The sequence below is a fragment of the Phalacrocorax aristotelis genome, chromosome 7 (assembly GCF_949628215.1).
Source record: "Phalacrocorax aristotelis chromosome 7, bGulAri2.1, whole genome shotgun sequence".
Taxonomy (NCBI): Eukaryota; Metazoa; Chordata; class Aves; order Suliformes; family Phalacrocoracidae; genus Phalacrocorax; species Phalacrocorax aristotelis.
In genome coordinates this window covers 17,919,466-17,945,669 of record NC_134282.1, presented here as the reverse complement: position 1 = coordinate 17,945,669, position 26,204 = coordinate 17,919,466, and the positions used below count along the sequence as shown (strand labels likewise).

Sequence of the window (26,204 nt, the reverse complement as noted above, 5' to 3'; positions counted from 1 at the left end):
AGCCACTGCAGGGAGAGGAGCCCTGCCAGGTTTGGGCAGGGAGGTGCGGGAAACAATGTGTTTCCAACAAGTAAATCATCCCTGCTGGAAGAGGAGGGACCAGAGAAGTGTCAGGACAACCCAAAAGCAGCGAGCAAGGCCCTGGAGAAGCTGCTTCCCACCCCAAGTGGTGCATCTTCACGGGATATGGCATTTGTGACGTAGTATGCGAGACTCGCACCAGGGATGGCAGAAGACAGTGGAAAAAAAGCTGAGCGTGTTTAAAATGCAAAGCCCTAGACCAGTGCAGTCTCACCTGAGCAGGCCTCTGGGGCTGGGGATGCAGCTCCTGCTCTGCCAGAGCTCTCTGGGCCTCTAAGCACTAACCAAATATCCACCTCCACCGTGTACCCAGGGAGCTCCAGGGTGGTGATGAGGGGCAGGGATGAGGCAGGGGACAGCCCTGGCTGCCTGGGACACAGACATGGCCACCCACAGCCCTGCCCAGTCACCTTCTCCCCAGCAGAGACCTGCAAAGCCATGACTGGTGGGAAGTCTGACATTTCATCCTCCTCACGACATCCACCCCAACACTGCAGGCTCTTTAGGGTCAACGTGGTGAAGGGGACGCAACAGGCAGGACATGGCTGCGAAAGGAGAGGGGCAGCCGAGGGGCTCGCATACATCGCTCCTCCACCTCATTGCCAGAATCCCCTTCCCAGTCACGTGTGGTGAGGCAGGACTCAGAGGCAAGCAGCACAATGAAGTTTGGACTTGCTATTGCACATCAACAAGGTGGTACTGGAGCTGCCAGTTACCAGCCCTGACTGGCTGATGAGCGGCTTCCCTCCAGCTGCCTAAGCTCACCCATGACCACAACAGCATTGTGGCTTTGCAAGAACCCACGAGAGGAGTTGAGTGTTCAAGCTTTAAAACTTTATTCAAGCAGGTAAACAGCAGATAGACCAGAAACAAGAGTTTAGCACCCCACACCAGTCCAATGCCAGCACTGAGCAAGGCATCCCGACATCCCAGTAGTCACGGTTGCGCTGTCTAGCCAGGAGACAGGCTTTGGCTTTCTCTGCTGGCTATAAAGCGCGTGATTAAGTCTGACATCAAGATGCATGCAAACACTAAGTGAGGAGTCCCAGACAGCAACTCTTAAATGCCATCCAGAGAAGTGTCACTAGGAAACACCAACACAGGGCTGTACACATGCCTCAGAGACAGCAGGGCAGTTAAGGAAGACCAAGGAGTTGCACAAGCCTGGGCATCAGGCTTCTAGGGAGACAGATGAAAACCCAGCCCTCTGAGCTGGTGAGCACTGAGCTCAGTAACTAGGCTGGGGGTGCATTCCCTGTGGAGGCCCAGGTGTCTGCTCCAGCTGAACAATGTTCTTTCCCTCAAGGGCTACTGCTGGGGCTCAGGTCACTCGCTTGGTTTAGGTTTAAACGGCAGATCAAACTGCAGAGTACAAGGCTGGCGACAGCCAGCCAGCTGCTTTATGGGAACAGGCAGCACAGTTTAGCAGGTGTTACACAGCAGCCATCAGGTCACAGAGCAGAGGGGCACCGTGAGAAAGGTGCTGCTGATTTACCCCCCTTCACACAACACCCTGGAGGCGAGACTGGAGTTTCCAGAGAGACCTGGGGAGCAAGCAGCTTCCTGTGCATGCACGCCAGCACACCCCAGTGCCAAAGCAGGCCAGCCTCTTAACTAGTACATGCACCATCTAGAGCGGTGACCAGAGCCCTCCAGACAGCAGTCAGCCCCAAGCCCTACATTCACCTTTAATTCCCTAAGTCTTTGTAACTGATTTGAAGGAAGTTTACTAAATCACAGAGCACACAGTCTAACTAGCCTAGTTTCCGCTAAACATTCAAGCACCAGTCCTGCGACTGGAGGCAGGAAGCCACTTCAAGACAGCACAGCTATTTGAAACAGTTCAGCCTACAGAGAAGGTAGAGTCTAGGGAAGTACGTAACAGATCAAAGTTTATATTTGCATCACTACAGGAGAGTGGAAAAATAGGACTGCAGGAAACTGATCTCTGTTAGATACTAACCATCAAGCTTCACAGATGACATTGCATGATAAGTATAGAACAATTATGGGAAACACTGTCCCCGATAATTACGTACACCCATAGTGCAACATATGGAGGTCACTGCCTCCGATATAACACTGTGGTAGGCAAAAACTACCTTGTTCTTTACACATTATGGAAGACACTGCCTCCGATAATGTCAGTTAGGTTTCATGAAACAGAAAGTACTGGAAGTTTGCAGGAAGCCACCATTTAAAAAAAAAAATCAGGCCAATGTCTAATCTGAGGTGTGCTGCCATGGGTGCAGCTAGGGCTACACAGCGGGCCCCTCCACCGGGGCCAGGAAGGAAGCTGTGCTCCCCGTGTGAGCACACGGGATCCAGGAAGGGGGGCAAAGAGGCAGTCCAAAGCCCACAGAGGGGCACGGACACCGCAGGGAAGCCAAATCTCTAGTATTTGAGTTTCCACCCAGGTTTTCAGCATTTCAAGGATCATTTTGGAGTGCAACCTGGAGAACTGCTACCAGGTTTATACCTTCAAGTTTCTTCCAAAGGGCTTTTTTTGCCACAGAAAGCTTAACTGCTAGTTTTCAAAAACTTTTTCTTTGGAGGGGCCTGTTTAGATTATTTTAAATGCAAAGTTCCAGTATCATGTTTGATTGTAATAGCAGATGCTGCTTTATTCAAAAACGACAGTATAACTGTCATAATTATGGAAGGCACTGCTTCCGATAATTATCTTCTATAAAAAAACACACCATTTATAGTGAACACTGTCACTGATAAATAAACAAATAAATATCTCGGTGCCAAACAAGAGCCATCCTGCAAAATGGCATCAGTCAAACAGGGTTTGGCCAGCAAGAGACTCAATTTCACAGAAGGCCCAGAGCAGCAAGGTCTGAAGTGCCAGTCTAGAGCCATTTCTCAACACCACAGGACTCGCTGAGGTGCCAGCTATGGATATAAAGGGGGCATTAGAATATCTTTGGGTCATTTTCCCTGGGAATTGAAACCTGCCTCGGCAGAAGCAAGCCTCCAAGACGTCGTTGGGAGTCTGCTGTTGAGTAAGGCAGGCCGGGCACTTCAGATCTTGCTGATAATCCAGCACTTGCGGGCTATTACTACGTTGTTTTATTTCCAAACTACAGGTTGGTCTCTGCAGCTCCCTGCCAGAGAACGGATCCTATTTACAAGCATTAAGAGGAATCCATTCCCTATTTTGTCAGTAGGTTTAGGGGGCCAACAATTAAAACCCTAAATAGATGAGGTACCTCCCCACTCAAGGTACCATTTCAGGAGTCACCTGAGCTATTAGTTCTCAAGTACACTGGAGAGCTGTACATCACCAATTTGGACCGTGGTCAGATGGGAGCCTGGTCAGAGGAGATTTCATGGTAATCTTAGTATCTGCTTTAAAACTGTCTCCTGTGAATTTGCCAAGGTAAGATTTAAATTTGATGCTCAACTTTGGTCAAAAAAAGATTTGTTGCCAGAAAAGCTACAGAAAAATAATGTCATGTTAGGGAGTGGGTTTCCCTAATCCCATACCTTAACTGGGTGTTTGCCACGCCTAGAATTCATTGTCTGTATTCCAGATATCACCCACTAAGGCATTGGCAGCCCCTTTAATGGTCCAGGTAATCAGGGCGAGCTGCTCTTTCAGCCTGTTCACATCCACTCTGTCCTTGCTGTTTCTCAGCAGCTGCAGGTTCTCCAGCAGACTCTGCAGGGTGTGGGGGCCTTTGCCAAAGAAGACATGGCGAAAGGGAGCATCTTTTGGCGACAGGTACGGGGAGAGGAAGTCATACTCTACCTGGAGTAGAGGTGTAAATTTAGGGTTATGCTCTCACCTCCTAAGTTTTTCTTTCCTGCCCCATCACGAGCTCCAAACCTGGGATCCCCACCCACCCATTTCCCACAGCAGCTCTGCAAGGGCCAGACCCTCTCCTGATGGCAAGCACAGAAGTCAGTCACACTGACACTAAGCAAGCAAATGAGACACTGGCCTGCACGTTGCCCATGCCTCCTAAGGAAAGAGGCCCATCCCAGCCAGCACTCTCTTCCTTCAAGAAGAAAGGAAAAACAGCTGCAGATACCAACCTTCATGATCCTGTCATTCAGGGCTCTGCGGACAACCCTGTTCTCCCTGTCACTGTTTGCGATGTCTCTTCTCAGTGCATCTGTAGCTCGCTGAAAGTCACCACGGGCAAAGAAAAGCCAGTTCAAGGTCAGCCCCAGCATCTGTGAGGGAGGAGCTGTTAGCAAACCTGATTTTCTTCTTTTGCTGCTCTCTTACCAAGAAAAAGTGTTTTTGTTCCACACACACACCCCCCCCCCCCCAGTTTAACCAAGTAGCAGAACAAGTTCCTGGCAGGCTCTTCTGAGGTCACTGAGCTCAGTGATGTCTCTCCCCACCCACGGTTTCTCATAGGCTTTCAGCAGATGTGCAAATGAGATGCAAAGCTGCACTGTGCTGTGCATGATAACCAGAGGAGAAACCTTCCACGTTTATTTCCTCAAGAGCTCACCACAGCCAGATTAGCTAAATCTGTCTGCCACAGCTACTGCGTCTACACTGCTCTGTAATGAACATTGATTCAGGTCACATCTTGCTACGCTCTCATGCCCAAAGGAGGAAGATGTCCACCCTGTTGTATCCAATGGCAGCAGAGCCTTATTAGCACATGGCCCCATAACAGTCTACAGGGATTCAGTGCACTCTGAGCGTTTCTTACCTTCACATCATGATAGTAGGGCAAAATCTTCTCTTGGAATGCTAGCAGTTCTTCACTGTATCTCTCAAAGTCCAGGAAGAGCTCATGATCATGGGTCAGCCTGAGAGCTATTTGTCCAGCAACTTCCGCAGCAGCGCGCATAAGAGCATACAACTTGTCAGTTGCCCTCAGGTTCTCCACAGTATCCCAAGTAGTGCCCAAGAAGGGATATTCCTCGTCTTTCTGCAAGAAAGAAGGCATTGAAGCAAGTGTGCTTCTCCAGCTAGGATTTTTTACCTCCCACTACAGTTTGCTTGCTACTTCCACCACATCCCATCTCCTTGTGCTGCTAAGTAGCAACACTTGAGTGGCAAAACTTCAAAGCTCAAGGGAAGCAAATGGAGCTCATGCACCTCATCCCTCAGTTTCCAGTGGTCAGCAGGATGCTCTGCTAGTTTGTTAGACCCAAAGACATATGAACCTTTTCCCCCTCAGAGTTCACTGCAGAAGCGCAGGTGGGCAAACCCCAGCACCCAGTTTGGTGAGTGCTGGCAGCACCCTCCAACCCTTCTTGGCAGGGCAACTCAAGTTTTTTTGTGGAAGAAGTCTGACACTAACAACGCCCAAGCATTCATGAGCAGAGGAAGCTGTTATCAGAAAGGCTCCCAACACATGCCTGTAGCAACAGAGCAGGCTGCTTGGCTGATGCCATTTTTGCCAGCCCCAAGCTGCAGCAGCAGACGTGAACAGTCCAAGTAAGTACTTGCTCTAGCCAACGCTACTGCTTCCTCAATGTGCTCTGCTTGCTGACCAGCAGGCTATATAGTACCATCTTTCACTAAAGCCAACAACAGCCTGACATTTTTTTAGTGCTTTTAGCTTCTGAATCGTTGACATCTGAGCCTCCAGAAGAGCAAGTGCCCCCTCTCTCAACAAAAAAATGAGTGTTCAAGACTCTGGAACACAGACCGTAAGCCAACCATGCCTCAGAAGCAGCCTTCACAGCAAGTACTGCCACAGCCACTGCGTCCAGAGGCTGCATTTCCTTGCCCAGAGAGGCTCCTGCACGGACAATGAGCCTGGGACAGCACCTTGTGCTCACCATCCTGGAGAGCAGATATCCTTACAGCAACTTTCCATGGAATGAGTACATCAGGCAGGCATACAACACTTACATTGCAGAAACCAAAGGAAACCACTGGGATTCCTGAGTAGGCCAGGAAAGGAAATGCTGCATTATCCAGACCAAGGGGAACACTGCAGAAGACAAGTATTGAGTAGTTAGCAAGTGGTTTGGACATCCCAGGAGAAAAGCCCTGCTCAAAAGCCCTAGAGCTGAAGCTCTGAGCCAACTGAATTATGCTGTCTAGACAAGACTGGTTTTTGCAAGGAGTCCCAGCCAAGTGCCAAGGGCTGCCTGTCCATTTCTGGACACTGGTCTTTGTACAAGGCTGTTCTTGCCTTACAAAAAGGTGTCTGGGCTGCCTACAGGCAGCTTGGGGCAGCACTAAGGACAGCTAGTGTTGTACTGTTCATGCTTCCCTGATCCCATTGCAGCACAGCCCATCCCTGATAGCCATATGACACTCCAGCACAAAGAGCAGAAACCATTTAATTTGTTCTTTAAGGACATTTGCTTTCCTAAACAGCAGGATGACAATACTTACACTGTTTTTACCCAGTCAGGGCCAACTCTGTCATACAGGCTTCCTGAATCCTTTATTGGGTCCTTCACCTGCACAGAGATGACAGTCAGTGCACTTGTTCTGACCTCTGCTTGGGCAGTATGAACTACAGCATTTCACAGAATCATAAAATTTGGTCAGGCAGGACCTGACTTTCATGAAGCCATGCTGGTGGAGCCTGATCCCTTGGTTGTCCTGCACATGCCTGGTGAGCGCACTCAAGATGAACCGCTCCATAATATTCCCCAGTTCCGAGGTCAGGCTGATGGGCCTGTAGTTCCCCAGATCCTCCTTTTGGCCCTTCTTGTAGATGGGCGTCACATTGGCAAGCCTCCAGTCATCTGGGACCTCCTCTGTTAACCAGGTCTGCTGCTTTTAGATTCTACATGCGTGAACTGCAATTCCTAGAGCCCAGCTGACTTCAGACAAGGCCCTCCAGAGTATCTCAGCACTTTCTCCTAAATGGGGCTTTCTCCTCAGAAGGTGCCAGATGGGAAAAGTGACCCAGCACAGCTCTGGCTGCTTTCAGCTCCTCCTTAAAACAAGTCACCTTGATTAGCCCGAGACTCTTCAACTCACCGCCTTCATAGTTGTCTCCAGCAACGTGTACAGCAATGGGCTAGCAGAAATCTTCATGTGGTTGAAGCCTGTAAAAAAGAAAGGGTGATTGACATGCTGGCACAATTAACCACTGCTGCTGCAGCTGCTCAGCCCTGGAACTGAACATCTATGTACATCTTGGTGCCAAAGGATCTTCAACAGATACAGGACAGTCTACTGGGACCCATCAGAACTGCCTTCTTCTGGCTCAGGCTGCAGGAACCTCCCAGCTTCAATCATAGAATCACAGAATTAAGGCTGGAAAAGACCTCTAGGATCATCAAGTCCAACTGTCAAACCAACATCCCCATGCCTCTTAAACCATGCCCTGAAGTGCCACGCCTACATGTTTTTTGAACACCTACAGGGATAGTGACTCCACCACCTCTCTGGGCAGCCTGTGCCAGTGCCTGACCACTCTTGCAGTCAAGAAATTTTTCCTAATATCCAATCTGAACCTCCCCTGACACTGCTTGAGGCCATTTCCTCTCATCCTATCACTTGTGACTTGGGAGAAGAGACCAACACCCACCTCACTACAACCTCCTTTCAGGCAGTTGTAGAGAGCAATAAGGTCTCCCCTCAGCCTCCTCTTCTCCAGATTAAACAACCCCAGTTCCCTCAACCTCTCCTCGTAAGACCTGTTCTCCAGACCCTTCACCAGCTTCGTTGCCCTGACAACAGCAGAATAAATTGAGTCATGCCAGTCTTCAGCCAAACACCCAGCATCAACCTCTGGTATGGCCCCCATTCCTGGAGGTTAAGGGATGTCTGTCAACCTATTCTGGTCCAGCTCAGTTTTAAGAAATTAAGAGTAGCAGGTTACCTAGGACTGCAGCATCCAAGTTAATGTAAGTGAAGGCTTTGGCATGCAGTGTGGCAGAGTATCCCTAGAAGAAAACAAATATTTAAAGATGAGCAGTATAACACCAGGATGTTTAATCCACAGGAACAGGAAATCTCAACTGCGCAGTCATCACGCAGAAGTCTATCAAAGGAACAGTACCTCCAGCCATTCAGTAGCACCCACAGCTCCATACTCTCCTGCACTCCAGCTAGCAAAGATGATGCTGCGCCTTGGTTTGTAGCCATCTGCAGAAAGAGAGAGACTGAGACGTCTGCCCTTCCCCCTTGGAGATGCAGATTAGCACTGAGGGCCTGGGCTGATAAATCACTTGGTCCTCAGACAGAGCTGAAGCATTCTGGCTGCTGCAGACAAACCCACACACCAGTGGCTGCATGGATGCTCTATCCTGCCCCTCCATGCCACAGAGCTGTGTAGGAAAACCATGCTGTCCTCATTTTCCCCTTTTTTTGTTCAGATGCCTCAGCCCAAAATGAACCCTGGAGACAAAAGCACTCACGCTAAGTGTCACCATGCAGCCCCCACTGCTTCAGCTGGTTGGCCACTTCAGTGTTTTCCCACCGTCGGGCCTGGCTGTCCAACAGACAGCTCAAGTTTGAGGTCTGCATTGTGTGTCATCCAAGGACATTCTTGCATTCCAGCCATACCAGAAACAAGCAGGTAGTCCCTTGAAAGCAAGTGCTCACTGCAGACAAGTTGTCTATGTTGAACAAGTAATAGCTTCTCAAGAAGCTCTGTCACATTCCCTATGCCTTCTCACAGGATTATTCTGCAACTGGGCTCTCCAATGTTAACACCTGCGAAGCTAAACCTGCATCACCTCCCACCCCCATGCTTTTGTACACAAATATTTACCTTTTTTCACCATCTCCGCGATCACACGGGCAAGTTCCAGCAATATGGAAGTTCCAACTCCAGCCTTGGCCGCTCCTGGACCCCAGGAGTCTCTCTGGGCTCCAATCACAACATATCTATCTATAAAGGAGACATCAAGATCTGAGCTGCAATCTTCAGGTTGCAAACACCATTTACCAGAAAAGCAGCTTTAAGCTTCTGTACTAGGAACAGAATATGGAGTCTGACCCCTGAATCTGGCACACTGCTTGCTTTTATTTAGCCTTTCCCTGGCAGTATGGCTCAGCTTTTTCCTTGACCCTTAGGGAAGGGTCTTGGTTCTGCTGAGGAAGTGGCTGTCTCTGTCTGCGAGCAGCTGTCATGTTCTGATCATCATGGAAGAGGAAGAGTTCCCCTCAAGACTGAGCCACAAGGCAGTTGCTGTTACCTGGTTCTTCAAATCCCTTGATAGCTCCGAATATGTTCAGAACCCTCCTGTCTACCATAACGTTGTTCACGTTCAGTTTCACTGCCATCTTGTTCATGCTGCTTGGCATCACGGTACATCCGATGACCCCACCTTTCCACTCTGAAATGCATTCCGTTCCACCCATTTTTCTAAAGGAAAAAGAGAGATCCTTTGAACTCATTATCCAGCTCTGACCTCATTTAGCAATCCTGTGAAAAAAGCTAGCCTGCAACTGCAGGTGCAGCCTTATTCAGGGCCTGCTCAGGAAATAACTTACAGTCCTGTGCCACTAATTATGCAGGGAGAGGTAGGACAAGGCCAAGAGGAATACAACATTAGATTAAGTTCAGTCTTTAAGACATCAGGCATGGACACAAGTGATATTTCTCCAGGCAGTTCCAGGAAGTGCTCCTTGTGACACACAGCAGAGAGCTCCCTGGGCTCACAGCACCTCAACACCATCCTCACCCCTGCAAGAAGGCTACAGCAGCCTAGCCCGCAAGCCAGGAGAAACAGGTACCTGAACAGCTTGCCTACTGCTTGGCTAGAGATAGTCTGAACAGCAATGCGAGGTAGTCCAGAAGATTCCACTGGTGGGAACTGGGTGTGGTTGAATGACGGGAAGCCTGGGGTGAAAGGGTCTCCGGTTCCAAGATGGGCCTGTGAAAAGCAAGAGGAGTCCTCAAGTCTCAGAGGAGCCCAGCAGTTTTCATCTAGACAAGGGCATAAAGCACTGCTGAGCCAGAGGCCTGCAGAAGGACTGCTGCAGTCTGCAGTCCGCAGTGAGAAAGGTTTACCTGAACAACAAACGGGAGAGCCAGTTGCATACTCACATGTCCAAAGGGGACAAGTGTGTCTGTGTTCTTGTAATCGTATGGGTCCAGGTACATCAGGGCACCAACTGCTCCGGCCTCTCTGGCATTTGCAACCTAAAGCAAAGAGGAACATTAACTGCACATTTGCACTTCAAGCAAGGAGAGTTAAGGCAAATACATGGAGTAATGGTGTGAAGGGTTGTGCTCCTCAATGCCCAACTCCACAACAGATTTTAACAGCCACCTGACAGTGGCAGATACACAAGGAAGCAGCTCAGTCCTACTCGAGGCAGAGTGTGTCTAACACCCTTTTGAACAGTCAGGACACTCCATGGTTAGTACCTCACCCTATGATTCCTTCAGCTCAAACTTGCTCCTCAGAGCAGCTTAGAAGAAAGATGTTATTTAATTTTGATTATGCTCCACCTGTTTTTCCCAAGATTAGATTAGTCTCAAGACAAGATAAGCAGCCATGGGATGCTCATCTTCAGATGGAAAATGGAGGCAGAGTGGCCTAGTCAGGTCCGTGTTTAACACACCTACAACCCAGCTGCCTCTGATATGCCACCAGTACACTCCTGTAAGGCTAGACACCAGTTTGAAAAGTGGAAAGGGGACTGGAGAACCAGTGAGCACCCATTGCTGAAGCACTTTATAGCTCTGCCTGTATCTCATGCATACAGACAGGCAGAGTCTGATTGGAAACAGTCCTATACCCAGCTTCCCCAGGAGCACCCATCTGAGGGACAGCTCTGGGTCAGACCTAGTACAGCAGCACTTGGATCCTTTAGGCTGCTTGGCTGGTTCTACTTGCTACAGAGGGAACGTTACAGCAACATACAAGGCAGCTGAGTGTGCATGCAGTGCCAGCACCTTCACTTGATCCATGTGAACAGTCAGCAAGGGCCCAAGTGAAACTCTGCAGCCAAGCTTTGAAAATATCTGGCTACAGCAGCAAGAGGTGGTCTGGAGGCAAGGCTGTTCTGCTTCTAGCAGCCCCATTGCTGCATCTAGCAACACCAGCCAGCTCTGCACCCTGCAGCCCCCAGGCTGCCTCCCTCTGCCTCCCAGCTCCATCTCTCCAGATGCTTGGCTGTCCCAGCCAGACTGCGAGAGGCCGAAAAGAATACCACCATGAACAGTAACCAGCTTTGTTCAGACTTGGTGTCCAGACCTGCATGCAAAGGCTTAGTGCAAACAAGCAAGACCCGACCTGCAGGGACAAGCCTGCATATGTGAGTTCTAGAAAGGAGGCACAGAGATGGATCTCCAAGAAGCAGCATAACTTCCTGCTGCCAAGTTTGGCCAGACTTTGGGGTAAAGGCTGCTTACCTTCTCAGCAAGGGTTATTTTTCCAGCTCTGAAGATGATTATAGTTTCATTCAATGAAACACCATACGCCTCTATCTTCTGAATATCAGCTTTCAGCCCATAGTTCACATAGACTGGTGTGCCCTGGAGCAGAAACACCGGTTACAAATGCAGCAGTCCTATGTCATTATCAGGGTTTCGGCTGGGATAGGGTTAATTTTCTTCACTGCAGTTGGTATAGTGCTGTGTTTTGGACTTAGTATGAGAATAATGTTGATAACACACTGCTGTTTTAGTCATTGCTAAGCAGTGCTTAAACTGGGCAACGACTGTCTCAGCTTCCCATGGTCTGCCAGGTGCACAAGAAGCCGGAAGGGGAGGGGGCACAGCCAAGACAGCTGATCCAAACTGGCCAAAGGGATATTCTGTATCATGTGACGTCATGCCCGGTATACGGACTGGGGGAAGCAGAGATTGCAGCCCAGGGACTGGCAGTGTTGGTCGGCAGGTGGTGAGCAGCTGCATCACTTGTGATGGTTTTTTTTCCCCCCGGGTTTCACCTCTCTCTCTCTTGTTATTCTCCTTTTCATTAAATTATTATTACTATTACTGTTTTATTTTAATTATTAAATTGTGCTTATCTCAGCCCACGAGTTTTCTTACTTTTGCTCTTCTGATTCTCTCCCCCATCCCACTGGGGTGGGGGGAGCGAGCGAACGGCTGTGTGGGGCTTAGTTGCTGAGTGGGGCTAAACCACGACAGTCCTTTTTGGTGCCCAACGTGGGGCCTGAAGGGTTTGAGGTAATAGCAGTTGCTGGTCACAGCATTGACTGATCTCTTCTCAATATTGGTTTATCTGATCTGCACTATGACCTTGTTTTGGCAGCACATGTTGAAGATTGGTGTTGGCTATTGTAGTTTCCTGTGCTCTGCAGTGAGTAGCAATGTTTTGCTTGGGAGATTTGTTACTAAAACAATGGCCTTGAGCTTTATCTGGTATTTGGGTTTTGCGTTGAAGCTGTTACTGTATTTCGGGTGCCACCTCGTGGAGACAGCAAATTATACCTCCTTCTCTGAGAGGCTTTTTGTGGAGGAAATACAGAATGGCGCCTTTGCTACTTTCATCTGTGATGTCTCCTCCTTTGTTACAACAACTTTTCAGCACCTTGAAGATCCTTGGGTAGTTAAGATACATCTGTTGGTATTTCTTGGGAATATTGTTTTTGTTTTGTCTAAGGTTAATAAGCAATTTAAGAATATCATCCAGAGACCCGCCCCAAGGCTTGATAGTTATGAGAGGCAGGGTACGTGGGATAGTATGGGCAAGTGCCTAGGTCGGTGGGCACCTCCAGTGATTTGGGACCTCACCCCTGCACAAGTGCAGTATCCCGAAAAACTAGTAGAATATTTGGAGGAATTACGTTGTCACCCCGGCAACTCCAGAGAGATACAAGTCACTGCAACGTGCGGGAGCCTGGCCCATGCCTACCGAGCCCTGTTCAACGCTATTCAGTACCCCTAAGGGGAAGAGAAGGCTTCTGGATCTAAAAAGACAAAGGAGAAGAAAGTGACAGGCACTGCAGCCACTCAAACCCCCACGACAGGCCCTGCAGCTGAACCAGAGAACAAACCCGTGCCAGTATCAGTCACCCCTATACACAAGAAGAAATCTCGGAAGCAAAAGTCAACTCCTTTAGAAAGAGAGGATGGCAGAGCAGGGTCATCACGAGGAGAGGAGGAAGAACTCATAAACCAGACAGAAACCACCTGATCCCTCCCCTTGAGTGAGCTGCGAGGCACGTGAAAAGATTTTGGCCGTTGTCTAGGTGAACACGTTGTCACCTGGCTGCTCTGATGCTGGGATAACAGGGCGGGTAGCCTGGATTTAGAGGGGAAGGAAGCCAAACAACTGGGGTCCCTTTCTGGGGAAGGGGGCATTGACAAAGCAATTGGAGAAGGGGCACAAGCCCTTGGCCTCTGGAGGCGACGCCTGTCTGATGTGAAAGAAAGGCATCCTTTCAAGTAAGATGTTATATATTGCCCATGAAAACGGGCCACCACAGAGAAAGGTATCCAGTACCTGAGGGACTTAGCCATCCTTGAGGTGATTTATGGTGACCTGGACAACGAACAGCCACCCAAAGATCCAGAGGAAGCCCACTGCATGCAACCCATGTGGTGGAAGTTTGTTCAGGGCACACCATCGTTGCATGTAAACTCACTGGCAGTAGCGGCCTGGAAAGATGACGAGGCACCAACGGTGAGTGACGTGGTTGTCAGACTCCAGGATTACAAAGCACATGTCTCTTCCTTTCTCGTCTCTGCTTTTGAGAAACTGTCCCAAGAGTTCCAGCAACTCAAAGAAGATACGTCCTAGTCCCCACCTGTACGGACCAGTATCTCAGCCATTAGGAGTAAGCGTCCATTTGCTCAAGAGAGGGGATACACACCAAGGGCCACCCTCTGGTTTTACTTGTGTGACCATGGAGAGGACATGAGGAAGTGGGATGGAAAATCGACCCTGACCCTAGAGGCACGGGTATGTGAGTTGCAAGGAAAAACAATCACGCGGGGGGGTTCTTCCAGAAAAGCTGCTGCTCCAGTTCCCAGTGAGCAGGTCCCCACGCAGAGGAGTAGAAGCACTGATTTTATTTCTGATCTTCATAGAGGGACGTTTGATTCACGTTTACAGGAAGTGAGCGAATACTACGATCAGGACTAGAGGGGCCCTGGCTCCAGCCAGGTGGAAGAAAGGGACAACTGGCTTTACTGGACTGTGTGGACCCGATGGCCTGGCACATCAGACCCACAGGAGTATAAGGCTTTAGTGGGCACCGGTGCATGGTGCACCCTAATGCTGTCAAGCTATACAGGGGCAGAACCCACGTGTATTGCTGGAGTGACAGGGGGATCCCAAGAGCTCACTGTATTGGAGGCTGAAGTGAGCCTGACTGGGAATGAGTGGCAAAAGCACCCATTGCAACTGGCCCCGAGGCTCCGTGCATCCTTGGCATAGACTGTCTCAGGAGAGGGTATTTCAAGGACCCAGAAGGGTACGGGTGGGCTTTTGGCATAGCTGCCTTGGAGATGGAGGAAATTAAAGAGCTGTCTACCTTGCCCGGTCTCTTAAAGGACCCTTTTGTTATGGGGTTGCTGAAGGTCAAAGAAGAACAGGTGCCGATCGCCACCACAACAGTGCACTGGGAGCAATATTGCACCAACCGAGACTCCCCGATTCTGATCCATGGGCTCATTCACCGACTGGAGAGCCATGGAGTCATCGGCAAGACCCGCTCACCCTTTAACAGTCCCATATGGCCAGTGTGGAAGTCTAATGGAGAATGGAGACTAACAGTAGGCTATCGTGGCCTGAATGAAGTCACTCTGCCGCTGAGTGCTGCTGTGCCGGATGTGCTAGAACTTCTGTATGTGAACTGGAGTCAAAGGCAGCCAAGTGGTACGCCACAATCAATATCGCTGATCCAGACCGCCCCGGAACAGGGGGAGGCTCTGCAACACATTGTTGACATCATCGTGTGGGCAACACAGCAGAAGATGTTTTTGAGAAAGGGAAGAAATTACTCCAAATCCTTCTGAAAGCTGGTTTTGCCATAAAACAAAGTAAGGTCAAGGGACCCGCATAGGAGGTCCAGTTTTTAGGAATAAAATGGCAAGATTTTGGATCCCGTCAGATCCCAGCGGAGGTGATCAACAAAATAACAGCCATGTCTCCAACAACAGGCAAAAAGGAAACAAGCTTTTTCAGGCTTTGTGGATTTTTAGAGAATGCATATTCCAGATTACAGTCTGATGGTAAGCCCTCTCTATCAAGTGACCCGGAGGAAGAATGATTTCAAACAGAGCCCTGAGCAACAGCAGGCCTTTGAACAAATTAAACAGGAGAGAGTTCATGCAGCAGTCCTTGGGCCAGTCCGGGCAGGACAAGAGGTGAAAACTGTGCTCTACACCACAGCTGAGGAGAATGGCTCTACCTGGAGTCTCTGGCAGAAAGCGCCAGGGGAGACCCGAGGTCGACCCCTAGGGTTTTGGAGTCAGGAATACAGAGGGTTCAAAGCCTGCTATACTCCAACTGAAAAAGAGATATTGGCAGCATACGAAGGGGTTTGAGCTGCTTTGGAAGAGGTTGGTACTGAAGCACAGCTCCTCCTGGCACCCTGACTGCCAGTGCTGGGCTGGATGTTCAAAGGGAAGGTCCCCTCTACACACCATGCAACTGATGCGAGATGGAGTAAATGGGTTGCACTGATCACCCAGCGGGCCCTGCCCAATCAGAGCTCTTACATAATGCGGAAGGGGATAAAGTCCCTGTAGTGCACGTAAAAAATATGCTGGGGAAAACTGTCTGGGTTATTCCTGCCTCGGGCAAAGGGAAACCCACTTGTGGAATTGCTTTTGCTCCAGGGTGGTCGACCACCTTGGTGGGTGATGCGGAAAGATGGAGAATTGCGATGTGTACCTCAAAGGGATTTCATTTTGGGTGAAAAGAGCCAACGAACTGAATGGTATGCTGTTCATTGCTATATAATATTGTATGTCATCACTTCTGTCGTTGCTATATGCTGTATCAATGGTATCACAGTAGGAATCTCCCAAATCAACGGAGAATGAACTGTCATTAAATGGAGCAAAGTAAAACAGTGGTGGAACAAGGACTGACTTCAGCATGCAACAATCCAACACCACAAACACTATCTGTCCTGCCCTGAAAGACTGTTACGATAGATGGAGCCCAAAGTCATGGACTAAATGAATTCAATGGGCATTTTGAGTACATTTTACAGGGACAGCCCATAGACTAAGGGAATGATATCTGTGTATTTTATCAAAGGATGGGAAGGGGGGTTGTGGTTAATGAGGTTGTATTGGATAGTGTGGAACCTGAGTGTGACGTAAATGCTACAGAATCGTCATGGTTTTGGGTGGGATAGAGTCAATTTTCTTCACTGCAGCTGGTATACTGCCGTATTTTGGATTTAGTATGAGAATAATGTTGGTAACGCACTGATGTTTTAGTTGTTGCTAAATAGTGCTTACACTAGTCAAGGACTTTTCCAGCTTCTCATGCTTTGCCAGGTGCAGAAGAAGCCGGGGAGGGGGGCACAGCCAACACAGCCGACCCAAACTGGCCAAAGGAATATTCCATATCATATGACATCACGACCAGTATATTAACTGGGGGGAGTTGGCTGGGGGAAGCAGCAATTGCAGCTCAGGGACTGGCGGTGTCAGTGTGTAGGTGGTGAGTGGTTGCATCACTTGGTTTTTTTCACCCTGGGTTTCACCTCTCTCTCTTGTTATTTTCATTTTAGTGATATTATTATTACTACTACTACTTTATTTTAATTATTAAATTGTTCTTACCTCAACCCACAAGTTTTCTTATTTTTGCTCTTCTGATTCTCTCCCCCATCCCACTGGGGTGGGGGGAGTGAGCAAGCGGCCGTGTGGGACTTAGTTGCTGACTGGAGCTAAACCACGACAGTCAGTAAGATACTTGAAACAGCCTAAAGAGTCACAGCAACAGTAGGGTGTTCACGTTCATTAATGTAAACGGCTCAGATGTAACATGCCTGTTGAAGTAGTACTTCTGTCAAAGTTCCTGTCTGGATCCCAGCAGTGAAGTTTAAACAGTTACTTCTGCATCTTATTATGTGGGCCCAGTCCTCACCACCCCACCACAGGTCTCTAACGGGGGAGGCCTTTATACACTCCAGATCTCGAAGCGACATATTTTGGGCATTGCCACCTGCTAAGTGTGCAAGCACATTTCTAGTTACTTACAACAACCGAGCCACTCTTGCTGTATGCCACATATGCATCAGGACTCTCCAGTTGTTCTTCTTTATCATCCTCCAGAATAGTCACCTTGTTCGCAGTACTGTTAAATGTAAAGAGACAGTGTTACGTTCTTTCATACATAAACTCCATAATTAACTAGCTCCCATATTTTAGTTTGTGCCCTAGCAATTCTGATCAAGTCAATGCAGAGCCCAAAACAGGCACTCATCCCAGTACTTCCATGCAAGAATCTCTGGGGTTGTTCAGAGAAATTAACAAAGGCTAATTTCTAAGACTAGTAACAGAAAGAAGCTGTGCTTCCAAGTCTTCGTCCCTGCCTAAGAGGGGCTAACCAAATTAATTTCTCCCTGATGTAAAGGGGCAAGTAAGGCATGAGTGTATGAGCCATCAACCAACACAATGCCTGTTGATACCCTCTGGAGCTGCTCTAGGAACCACTGCCACGTCTGCAACACCTGTTTGGGTGACAACACAGAGTCGTCCATTCTAGCAGTTTTAGACACAGGGAATCTGTCCTTCAGCTGAGTTTTTACTCAAGCCTGTTTTCTGTCCACTTCCTAAGTATGTTTTGAGGAAACAGATGTGCCAGGAGAAAACTCAGAGGGCTGCTACCAGACCCTCTAGATTTAGAAAGACTGAGAAGAGGCAGGAGCAGCTATTGCTTGGCTACACTGAGGCTTTCTTTGGAGAGGGTAACTGCCTCACAGTTTTAGCACCACTTTCAGCAGAAATCATGTGTTCGCTCAAGACTACAGATATCTATGCCATAAGGAAGAGATCTGCATCTCTTCATTAACATACCTGCCTTTGACCTGCAGCTTAATGTAGTGCTCATCATTCCATACTTCATCCAAGAGGAAGCTGGTGAACTGCTCATGAATGTAGCTGGCAATGCTCTCATCTTCACTCTGGCCAGCTTCAAAAGAGTATTTATTTGCTCTTTGCCTGTAGATAACAGATGTATAGCTTAGGCTACAGCACAAGGTGGCACTGCAGTGCTCCACCCTGCAAACCTAAGTTGCATGGGCCATTTAAGCCCATGTTTAACCACATGCCACCCCAAAACATCTTTAAGGCCCTTGTACTCCAAAGGAGCTTGAATTCTGCTCACAGGTTGTGCCTCTCTCATAGCTATAACTAAGCTTTCTGTTACCTCAAGTTTTCCTCGAGACGTCTGGCCGACAGCTTAGCTGATAACAGGGCTCTGAGCTCAGGCCAGAAGAAGACAGGTGGTCCAGGAACTACTTCTTCCTCTGTTTCATCATCATCCACTAAGTAAGATGTGGTAGGAGTCGTCTCACACTTGCCACTTCCATCCAGACACCTGCTAGCCTTCTGCATTCGTCCACGATAACTCAAGTAACCAATGAGAAACCCTACAGACAGGAGAGGTATTTCTTTGTGCTGCAGAAAGATGATTAAACCAGCTCCACAGTATACAAGTGCATTCACAGAATCACAGAATGGTAGGGGTTGGAAGGGACCTCTCGAGATCATTTCGTCCAACCCCCCTACTTGAGCAGGCACACCCAGAGCAGGGGGCACAGGACTGCGTCCAGGTGCATTTTGAATGTCTCCAGGGAAGGAGAATCCACAACCTCTCTGGGCAGCCTGTGCCACTGCTCCGTCACCCTCACAGGAAAGAAGTTCAGGTGGAACTTCCTGTGCTCCAACTTGTGCCCATTGCCCCTTGTCCTGTCATTGGGCACCACTGAAAAGAGTCTGGCCCCGTCCTCTTGACACCCACCCTTCAGATACTTATAAGTATTGACAAGATCCCTCCTCAGTCTTCTCTTCCCCAGGCTGAACAAACCCAGGTCTTTCAGCCTTTCCTCATAAGAGAGATGTTCCAGTCCCCTGATCATCTTGGTAGCTCTCTGCTGGACTTGCTCCAGCAGTTCCCTGTCCTTGAACTGGGGAGCCCAGAACCGGACACAGCACTCCAGATGTGGCCTCACTAGGGCGGAGTAGAGGGGGAGGATAACCTTCCTCAACCTGCTTGCCACACTCCTTTGTTTGCACCTCAGGATGTCGTTGGCCTTCTTGGCCACGAGGACACATTGCTGGCTTGTGATCAACCTGCTGTCCACCAGCACTCCCAGGTCCTTCTCAGCAGTGCTACTTTCCAGCAGGTCAACCCCCAACCTGTACTGGTGCATGGGGTTGTTCCTCCCCAGGTGCAGGAGCACTTGTTCTTGTTGAATTTCATTTGGTTCCCATTGGCCCAGCTCTCCAGCCTGTCCAGGTCTCATTGGATGGCAGCACAGCCTTGCAGCATATCAGCCACTCCTCCCAGTTTGGTATCATTAGTAAACTTGCTGAGGGTACACTCTGTCCCTTTGTCCAGGTCATTGATGAATATATTGAACAGGACTGGACCCAGCACAGACCCCTGGGGAACACTGCTAGTTACGGGCCTCCAACCAGACTCTGCCCCATTGATCACAACCCTCTGAGCTCTGCCATTCAGCCAGTTCTCTATCCACCTCACTGTCCTCTCACCTAACCCACACTTCCTAAGCTTACCAAAGCACCTTCAGGATTAAGATGCATCTCTGCTGTCACACTATTTTTGACAAGGTGGCATACCTCAGGACAGACAAGCATATGCGGCCTGGCATTTTGCCTGAGCTGGCATGTTTTAAGATACACTGTAAATCTGATATTGTCCTTGGCAGTGTCCCTCCAGCACCCCTTGGGAAGGAGAATGCTTACTTTAGGTCAGTGGCAGTGATAAAACTGTTGAGAGACAAGCACCGGAGGCTTTACCAATATGTTGACCCACTTCTCTAGAGAAGTGTTAGGAGTTATTCAAGGGAAAATCTTTACACTTGCCACACGGACCAGTCTGCCCTTTAGCTAAGTCACAGTTCCACTGTCAAACTTCACACTTTGTGTCAATTCTGGACCATAAGTCTGAGCTAGACATACTTAGAGCTAGTGTCAAGAGCCTGCAGCCTGGATCCAGGCTGTTCAGTTAGCTCCTGATACAATACAGATTCAAATGTTAATAGCCTCAGATATGCTGAGGGACCACTTCATGCAATTGCTGCCCACTCTTCCTTACCAATCAAAAGGAGGAGGACAGCTGTGACAACTAGGAGGCAGAGGTTCTTGCCATTCCTCCATGGAGAAGGCATGCTGCCATGCAGTTGCTCTGGTCTCCCAGGTTCCCCTCCTTCCTCATCATCAGATGACAGCTTCATCTCCACATGACTGTTGTCTCCATCCGTTTGCCGGGCAATGCTGAAGCGTGTGTACAACATCGGCTCGCCACTGAACTGCGTTGAAAGACAGTCATGTTGGAAAAGTTTGCTATACCAGCCTACTGTCCTTCCAGCAAGCTGCACCTACGCTCCAAACCAAATAAAACTTGTTCATCTGAAACTGCTCCAGCGCAGCCCAAGCATTTGGCTGTCAGTAAATCAGGCCAGCTGCTTTGAACAGTCAGTTAGACTCAGACCCACTCAGGGTCTCCAAAGTCTATTTAGCATCTGTTTGCCCTGCACAAGTTCAGAGCCACACTGGTCACAGTCTAGTTTGGAGTCTGTGACAGATATGACACAGCCAATGGCATTGGTATTTTCCAAAGGACCCCATGTCTGATTGAAGCTGCAACTCCTGGTCTTAATCAGGAGTGCATTGATCTGATCTGAGCACATGCAACTCACACAGAAGGGAACTTTGATCAGAACAGCGGAAGAGAAGGCAACCCTTCCATGGTTGTGCCTTTGAGCCACGTCCACTTTGACGTAAATACTCTCAGCCAGTATCTAGATAATCTGGTATTAAACTGCCCCAGGCTACTCTTAAATTACCCTATTGATGGGTATTATAAAGCAGCTAGGCTGAAGAGAGATGACCCATGGGAATCCTGCTACCTCAGCTAACATGAAAGCTGAGAATACACCTCCTGTATCCACTAGCAACTGGAACCATTTGACAGGTGTTTATCAGTGCCCAAGCAGAGCAGCTTCCAGTCTGGTGCCCAATGTTCTAAAGAGCCACAATGCACAGTCCAACTCCCCACAGAACCGCAGCCTGTGTGCAAGGCACTCCCTCAGATTAACAGAGAGTTTAACTCAATTCCAGGCATAGCCAGGCACTGAGCAGAACCACTCAGCTTCAATTAGAGCCGCTGAACTTGCCTGCAGCCATGGTTGTGCTGGGGACAGGCAGAAGACTGGCTAAAAGGCCAGAGGAATAGTTTTGGGAGCAACAGTCCTGCAGCCCTCTCCACTGTACTGGAGAAGCAGCTGGTGGCAAGAGCCCAAGCCCTGGTACAATTTCAGCAGCTCATCCAACAGTCCTTGTCTCGCTCTCAAACTGCAAGTCAGCGGCTGAAGGTGAAGATACCAGACATCAGCTCGGTTGGTCAAAACGAAACTAATGTCATTTCAGACCTGCAGCTCCATTCTGGCCCATGCTACCTGCAATGAAATGGCTGGCTGCTGACATTTCAGAAAGGGCAACACTGCAGTCTGTCCTAGCAATCCCCCTGTTCAGCTGCTTGATAGCTTGGCTGCCCTCACACTTTGCAGAGGGCATGCCCCAACCCCACATATCCTCCATGCTTGTTCAGAGACCAAACCACCACATTCACAGTCCTAGCCTAGGGTCATTTCACAGTCCAAGCTCTCTAGAACCAGTGGGCTTGGCTGAGCAAGCTCAGAGCTACCTCCTTCTGCATATTTGTTTCAAAGCAAGGTCACATTCAAAGGCTGGACTTGTGGTTGAATTCCCACCCCCAAAGTAACATAATAGAACACACGCTGATCGTCCTGATAGGCGTTTAATCAGCTTCCTCAGCAGGACTTTCTGGAACATTGTTCAAGTCTCACCCCTCCTCCTTATCAGCTTCCTGAGAGACCCAAGACATTGTAGCAGTTAACGATAATCCCACCAGCCACTTCCTTATCGTGGCCAGCTAGCTACAGTAACTTTTGGCTCACAACCCACACAGTAGCACCTAACATTGCTTTGGACTTGTCATCTTCTCTGATACTGACATGGATGTTGTTGAACCTTTCTTCTACAGTATCATCAGCCCACCAAGAGACAAATGGCACGGGGGGACTGCGTCTTACCAAGTTCGAGATTGCTGCTCTGACATGGTCCATTGCCTTCTGGAGGAGTGCCCACCACTTGACCAAAGCTCTAGAAATTCCAAACACAACAAGTCAAGTCAGGCTGTTCCCCTGCCACTACATAAGATGTCCAAAGTCAGTCACTGCCACTAGTACAACGCTTACCTATGGATTTTATGTCCATGCTTCTACGTAAGTTGCAATGTTGGTGAACCTACATCAACCTTGAATGCAATCTAGAAGTTCACATACTCCCACTACATATACAAGTTCTGATGGACAAATCATCACTTTCTATTGAACTCCAGGGATGGTGTGTGTGGGGTGTGTATAAATGAGGAATACAGTCTCAAATGGCTAATTTCAGCCAAGTGTCTTACTAACAGTAAGGCCACCTCCACTCAGTGCTGTCAAGACACACTTGCACAACTCTGACAACAGACACCACACATCTGAGCTTGCTGGGGAATGTCTCAATGACAGGATGGAGACAAGTGTTGAATTGGTAGCCAGAAGTGGCACAATGTTGTGAGACAAAAGCAGCACAAACTCCTACCCTGCCAAATCACTTCCAATTGCAAGGTCTCTTCTAGATGGCTATATTCTTTACCACATTATGAAGGCAATTTCAGTTTTAAACAGTCTCTCAGAGTAGCCAAGAGCAACTCTCCCAAAGAATTTCAGTAATTTTTATAGTTTGTATTTCTCTAGACAGCAAACTTGTCTGAAAGGTAAACCGTAACTGATTCACTTCAGCACTTCTTCCTGAGAAAGCTTGGTAAGTTAAGTGACTAGACAGCTTGGCTTGGGACCGGGGTTTCGATTGGGAGCATGCAACTGAAGCCGCGCATGGAGGGTCTCCTAAAAGCCAGACCAGCTAGGCCAGGGGAAGAGCCAGGGAAGCGCAGAGGGCCCGCGGGCACGGCACCTGGCAGGGATGCTCCCCAGGATGCTCCCCGGCGCGCCAGGCCCCGCAGCCCACCACCCCGCAGAAGCCACCCCGAGCCCCTCACGGCCCAAACCGCCCCCGCCAGCCCGGGGGGGAAGCCCGCGCTCCGGGCGCCTCATGGGGAAGGGACTTTCCTTCCTCCCGCCGAGCGGCCCGGGAGGCGGCCAACAACCCCGATCCCTCAAAAATAAGGTAAAGAGGGGAGAAAAAAAAAAAAAAAAGGAAAAAGGGGCTTCGAGGCGCCGGTATCGCGGGCTGGGCCCGGCTGCAGGCCCCCAGATAAGCAAGCCGGGCGATACGGCGCCCGCCTCGGTCACGTCTGCCCGCGCAGCGTGGCCCTACTCAAGGTCAGGCAGCCATGGCTGCGACGGCTGCTGCTGCAGCCGCTACTACTGCAGCTGCGGTCCCTGTCGCGCCGCGGCCCCTGCGCCTCCCGCCCGCCCCGGCGGCAACTTCCCCCCGACCCCGCTTCCCGCCCGCCCGCCCAACGGCCGGCGGATCCAACGCCCAGCAGCTCACCTCAGCCCCGCAGCCGCCGCACCCGGAGCGTGCGCCGCGCCGCGCCGGTCCTGCCGCGCCGCGCCGCCCCGCCCACGGGGCGGGGCCTCAGCGCTTGCCTCCCGCCTCCCGGCGCTGGGCGCGCGCTCCTGCGCCTGCCCGCGCACCCGCGGGGGCCTTGTGGGCGGTGTCGGCGGAGCCGGGCCGCAGGGCCGGACGGGACGGGACGGGACGGGACGGGACGGGACGGGACGGGACGGGACGGGACGGGGAGAGGCGGCTTTAGCGCCCTCGGGCCGCCGCAGTGGCGGACCTTAAGTAAGCCCCTCGCTCTCTGTTGCATGCGCGGCAAGTTTAAAGGGAACCGTACCTTTAGAATGAAGTGAGAAAGAAACTGAATGATTAGCTGAACATTAGCTGTGACTGGCACATTTTATAATAACTTTAATTTAATAAACACTTTGTGGTTTCTTGGTGCGGTGTGCTAGCTTTGTGGGGTTACCGTGTAGCACCCATTTTTCTGCAAAAATGAAATTAATAAAATAGCTCCACTCTGTGCATAGTTTGGCATTTTGCACGCCGGGTGAATGAACCCGCTTTTTGAGAAAACAGATGTTCTTCCAGCTTGCCCCGTGGGAAGGGGGTAGCTGCCTGTCACACAGGGAGGTGAGTTTAACACCAAAAGAAGGGGTAGGTCACAGATTCATCGTTCCCACCCTCTCAGCATTTTGAGGGAAGTGGGCAGGAAAAATATTTTCCTCCCTGGGTGGTGCAAACCAGACATAGGACTCACTCTGGCATGGGAAGCACTTAGCATCTTCAGGTCCCAGCAAGTCATGCATGCTCAGGGCTGCCTTTTTAGATTTGAACGAGCAGAGGCACCCAGGGTGCCTGTCCTTCACGTTGTGCTATCAGAAATTGCTGTTTTATTTTTACGATGAGAAGTGTGGCAGGCCTTTATGAGAGCCAGCCCCAGTAGTGCATAAACACAAGAAGGATGGACAGCCCATATCAGGCTACAGGCTGCTTGTGGTCTGCAGAGCAGTTTCTGTGGCCACCCAGGCTGCGCTAGCAAAAGCGCATTTGATGGTCACCACAGAATCACTCCATTGCTGTCTCCAGAATTGCCCATGGTCACGAGTGGGCCTTGGCTGCAGCCACAGCCTCCTCTGCCCTGTCTAAGCTCCAGCACAAGTGGAGGTCCCCGCTTCCAGCCTCAGTCCTTCAGCCCAGGGCATCCCTCAAAGGCATGCCAGAACTGGGGAATGCTTCAAGGTTTAGGTGTGCATGTGTTCTGCAATGTTGTGCTCATTTGTCCCTTGTTCATTAAAGAAATAAATTGGTAGGCCTGGATTATTGCCTCAAATCCTCTCCGGGGAAAGAAGGACAGGAGCAGAAAGTTTGCAGTTTGGCAGAACACATGACTGCAAAGAGGATTATAAAAAAAAGAAAGCTGACATTCTAGAAACTCAGATATTTTTGCACTGCAGCCAGCATTGACAGTGAAATACGCTAAAATGAGGGTTCTTTATATGCAATGAGGTATCCGAGAGCAGCTGAGTGCCCTTTACCCTGTGTTGGCTACAGGCAGGGAGTGGGAGATGGATACTGGCCATCAGCAGTTGGTGCCACCTCCTTGGGCCTGGCACCTGTGCTGTTTGCAATGTGGTGCCTGGTAATGCAGGTGATGCTGAGCCCAGGCGCTCAGGGTGGCCAGCTTAGCCAAAAATTTTTGCAAGGAGCAGAGATAGCCAAAGCTGTGAAATGGCCAAAGATGGGGATGGGAACATAAGATTAAGTTCCTCTTGCAGCTTGGCCCTGTATTTCAGATGTTTGTCTGTTTCCTCTGGACTCCTGAGGGGCTTGTGAGTCCCCTGACTTGGACTCAAATGACTCTGCATTTCTTTGTGCAGTACCTCATGATGTGACAGTGTCCCTCCCACGAGATTAGTGCTAAAACATGTGAAAATGTTGGAATAGTTTCGCTTCAGTTTTGCGGCATGGCTGACCCTCATGTGACCATGTGTCCTAACCCCACTTTGGGAAGGCAGTTAAAAAGCAGAGGGAGAACAAGAGCCACAGAGATAAACAGGTCTGGGCTATCAGGTTGGTCAAGCATGATCTCCCCTTGGTGAATCCACGTTGACTACTTCCAATAGCCTTCTTTTCCTCTATATGCCTGGGGATGACCTCCGGAATGAACGGTTTAATCATCTTCCCCAGGATGGAGGTGACCCTGACTGGTCTATAGTTCTCCGTGTCCTCCTTCTTGTCCTTTTTGAAGACTGGAGTGACACTGTGCACCTCCCTTGTCCTCCATGACCTTTCAAAGATGATGGAGAGCAGCTTAGCGACAGCACCCGCCAGCTCCCTCAGCTCTTGAGGGTGACTCTCATCAGGGCTCATGGATTTGTGCGGAACCAGTTTGCCTAGGTGATCTCTGACCCAATCCTCCTCAACCAAGGGGAAATCTTCCTTTCGCCAGATTTTCTGTCTCACCTCTGGGGGCTGGGATGCCTGAAGGCCAGC

General features: G+C 49.7%; 1 protein-coding gene across 1 annotated transcript; it reads right to left on the bottom strand.

Annotated features, from left to right (window-relative positions):
• Positions 1 to 893: 893 nt before the first annotated feature.
• On the bottom strand, positions 894 to 23,830 carry TFRC (transferrin receptor). The gene is made up of 19 exons (XM_075098999.1): positions 23,697 to 23,830; positions 22,229 to 22,298; positions 20,209 to 20,422; positions 18,295 to 18,517; positions 17,943 to 18,086; positions 17,124 to 17,220; positions 11,343 to 11,465; positions 10,029 to 10,124; positions 9,716 to 9,855; positions 9,175 to 9,344; positions 8,748 to 8,867; positions 8,034 to 8,119; positions 7,854 to 7,917; positions 7,007 to 7,074; positions 6,410 to 6,477; positions 5,918 to 5,999; positions 4,764 to 4,985; positions 4,129 to 4,269; positions 894 to 3,841 (listed from the first exon to the last, which is right to left on the bottom strand). Exons 2-19 carry the CDS (start codon positions 22,259 to 22,261, stop codon positions 3,599 to 3,601), a joined length of 2,334 nt encoding a protein of 777 aa, XP_074955100.1. The 5' UTR covers positions 22,262 to 22,298; positions 23,697 to 23,830; the 3' UTR covers positions 894 to 3,598.
• Between the last annotated feature and the right edge of the window lie 2,374 nt (positions 23,831 to 26,204).

Bases quoted from the DNA above. Each gene is read 5' to 3' on its own strand.
- TFRC (XM_075098999.1), bottom strand. From the start codon at position 22,261: ATGGACCATGTCAGAGCAGCAATCTCGAACTTG. The intron at 20,423-22,228 runs GTAAGACGCAGT...CTTTCAACGCAG, and splicing joins GAGCAGCAATCTCGAACTTG to TTCAGTGGCGAGCCGATGTT. The intron at 8,120-8,747 runs GTAAATATTTGT...CTCTTTCTGCAG, and splicing joins CGCGGAGATGGTGAAAAAAG to ATGGCTACAAACCAAGGCGC.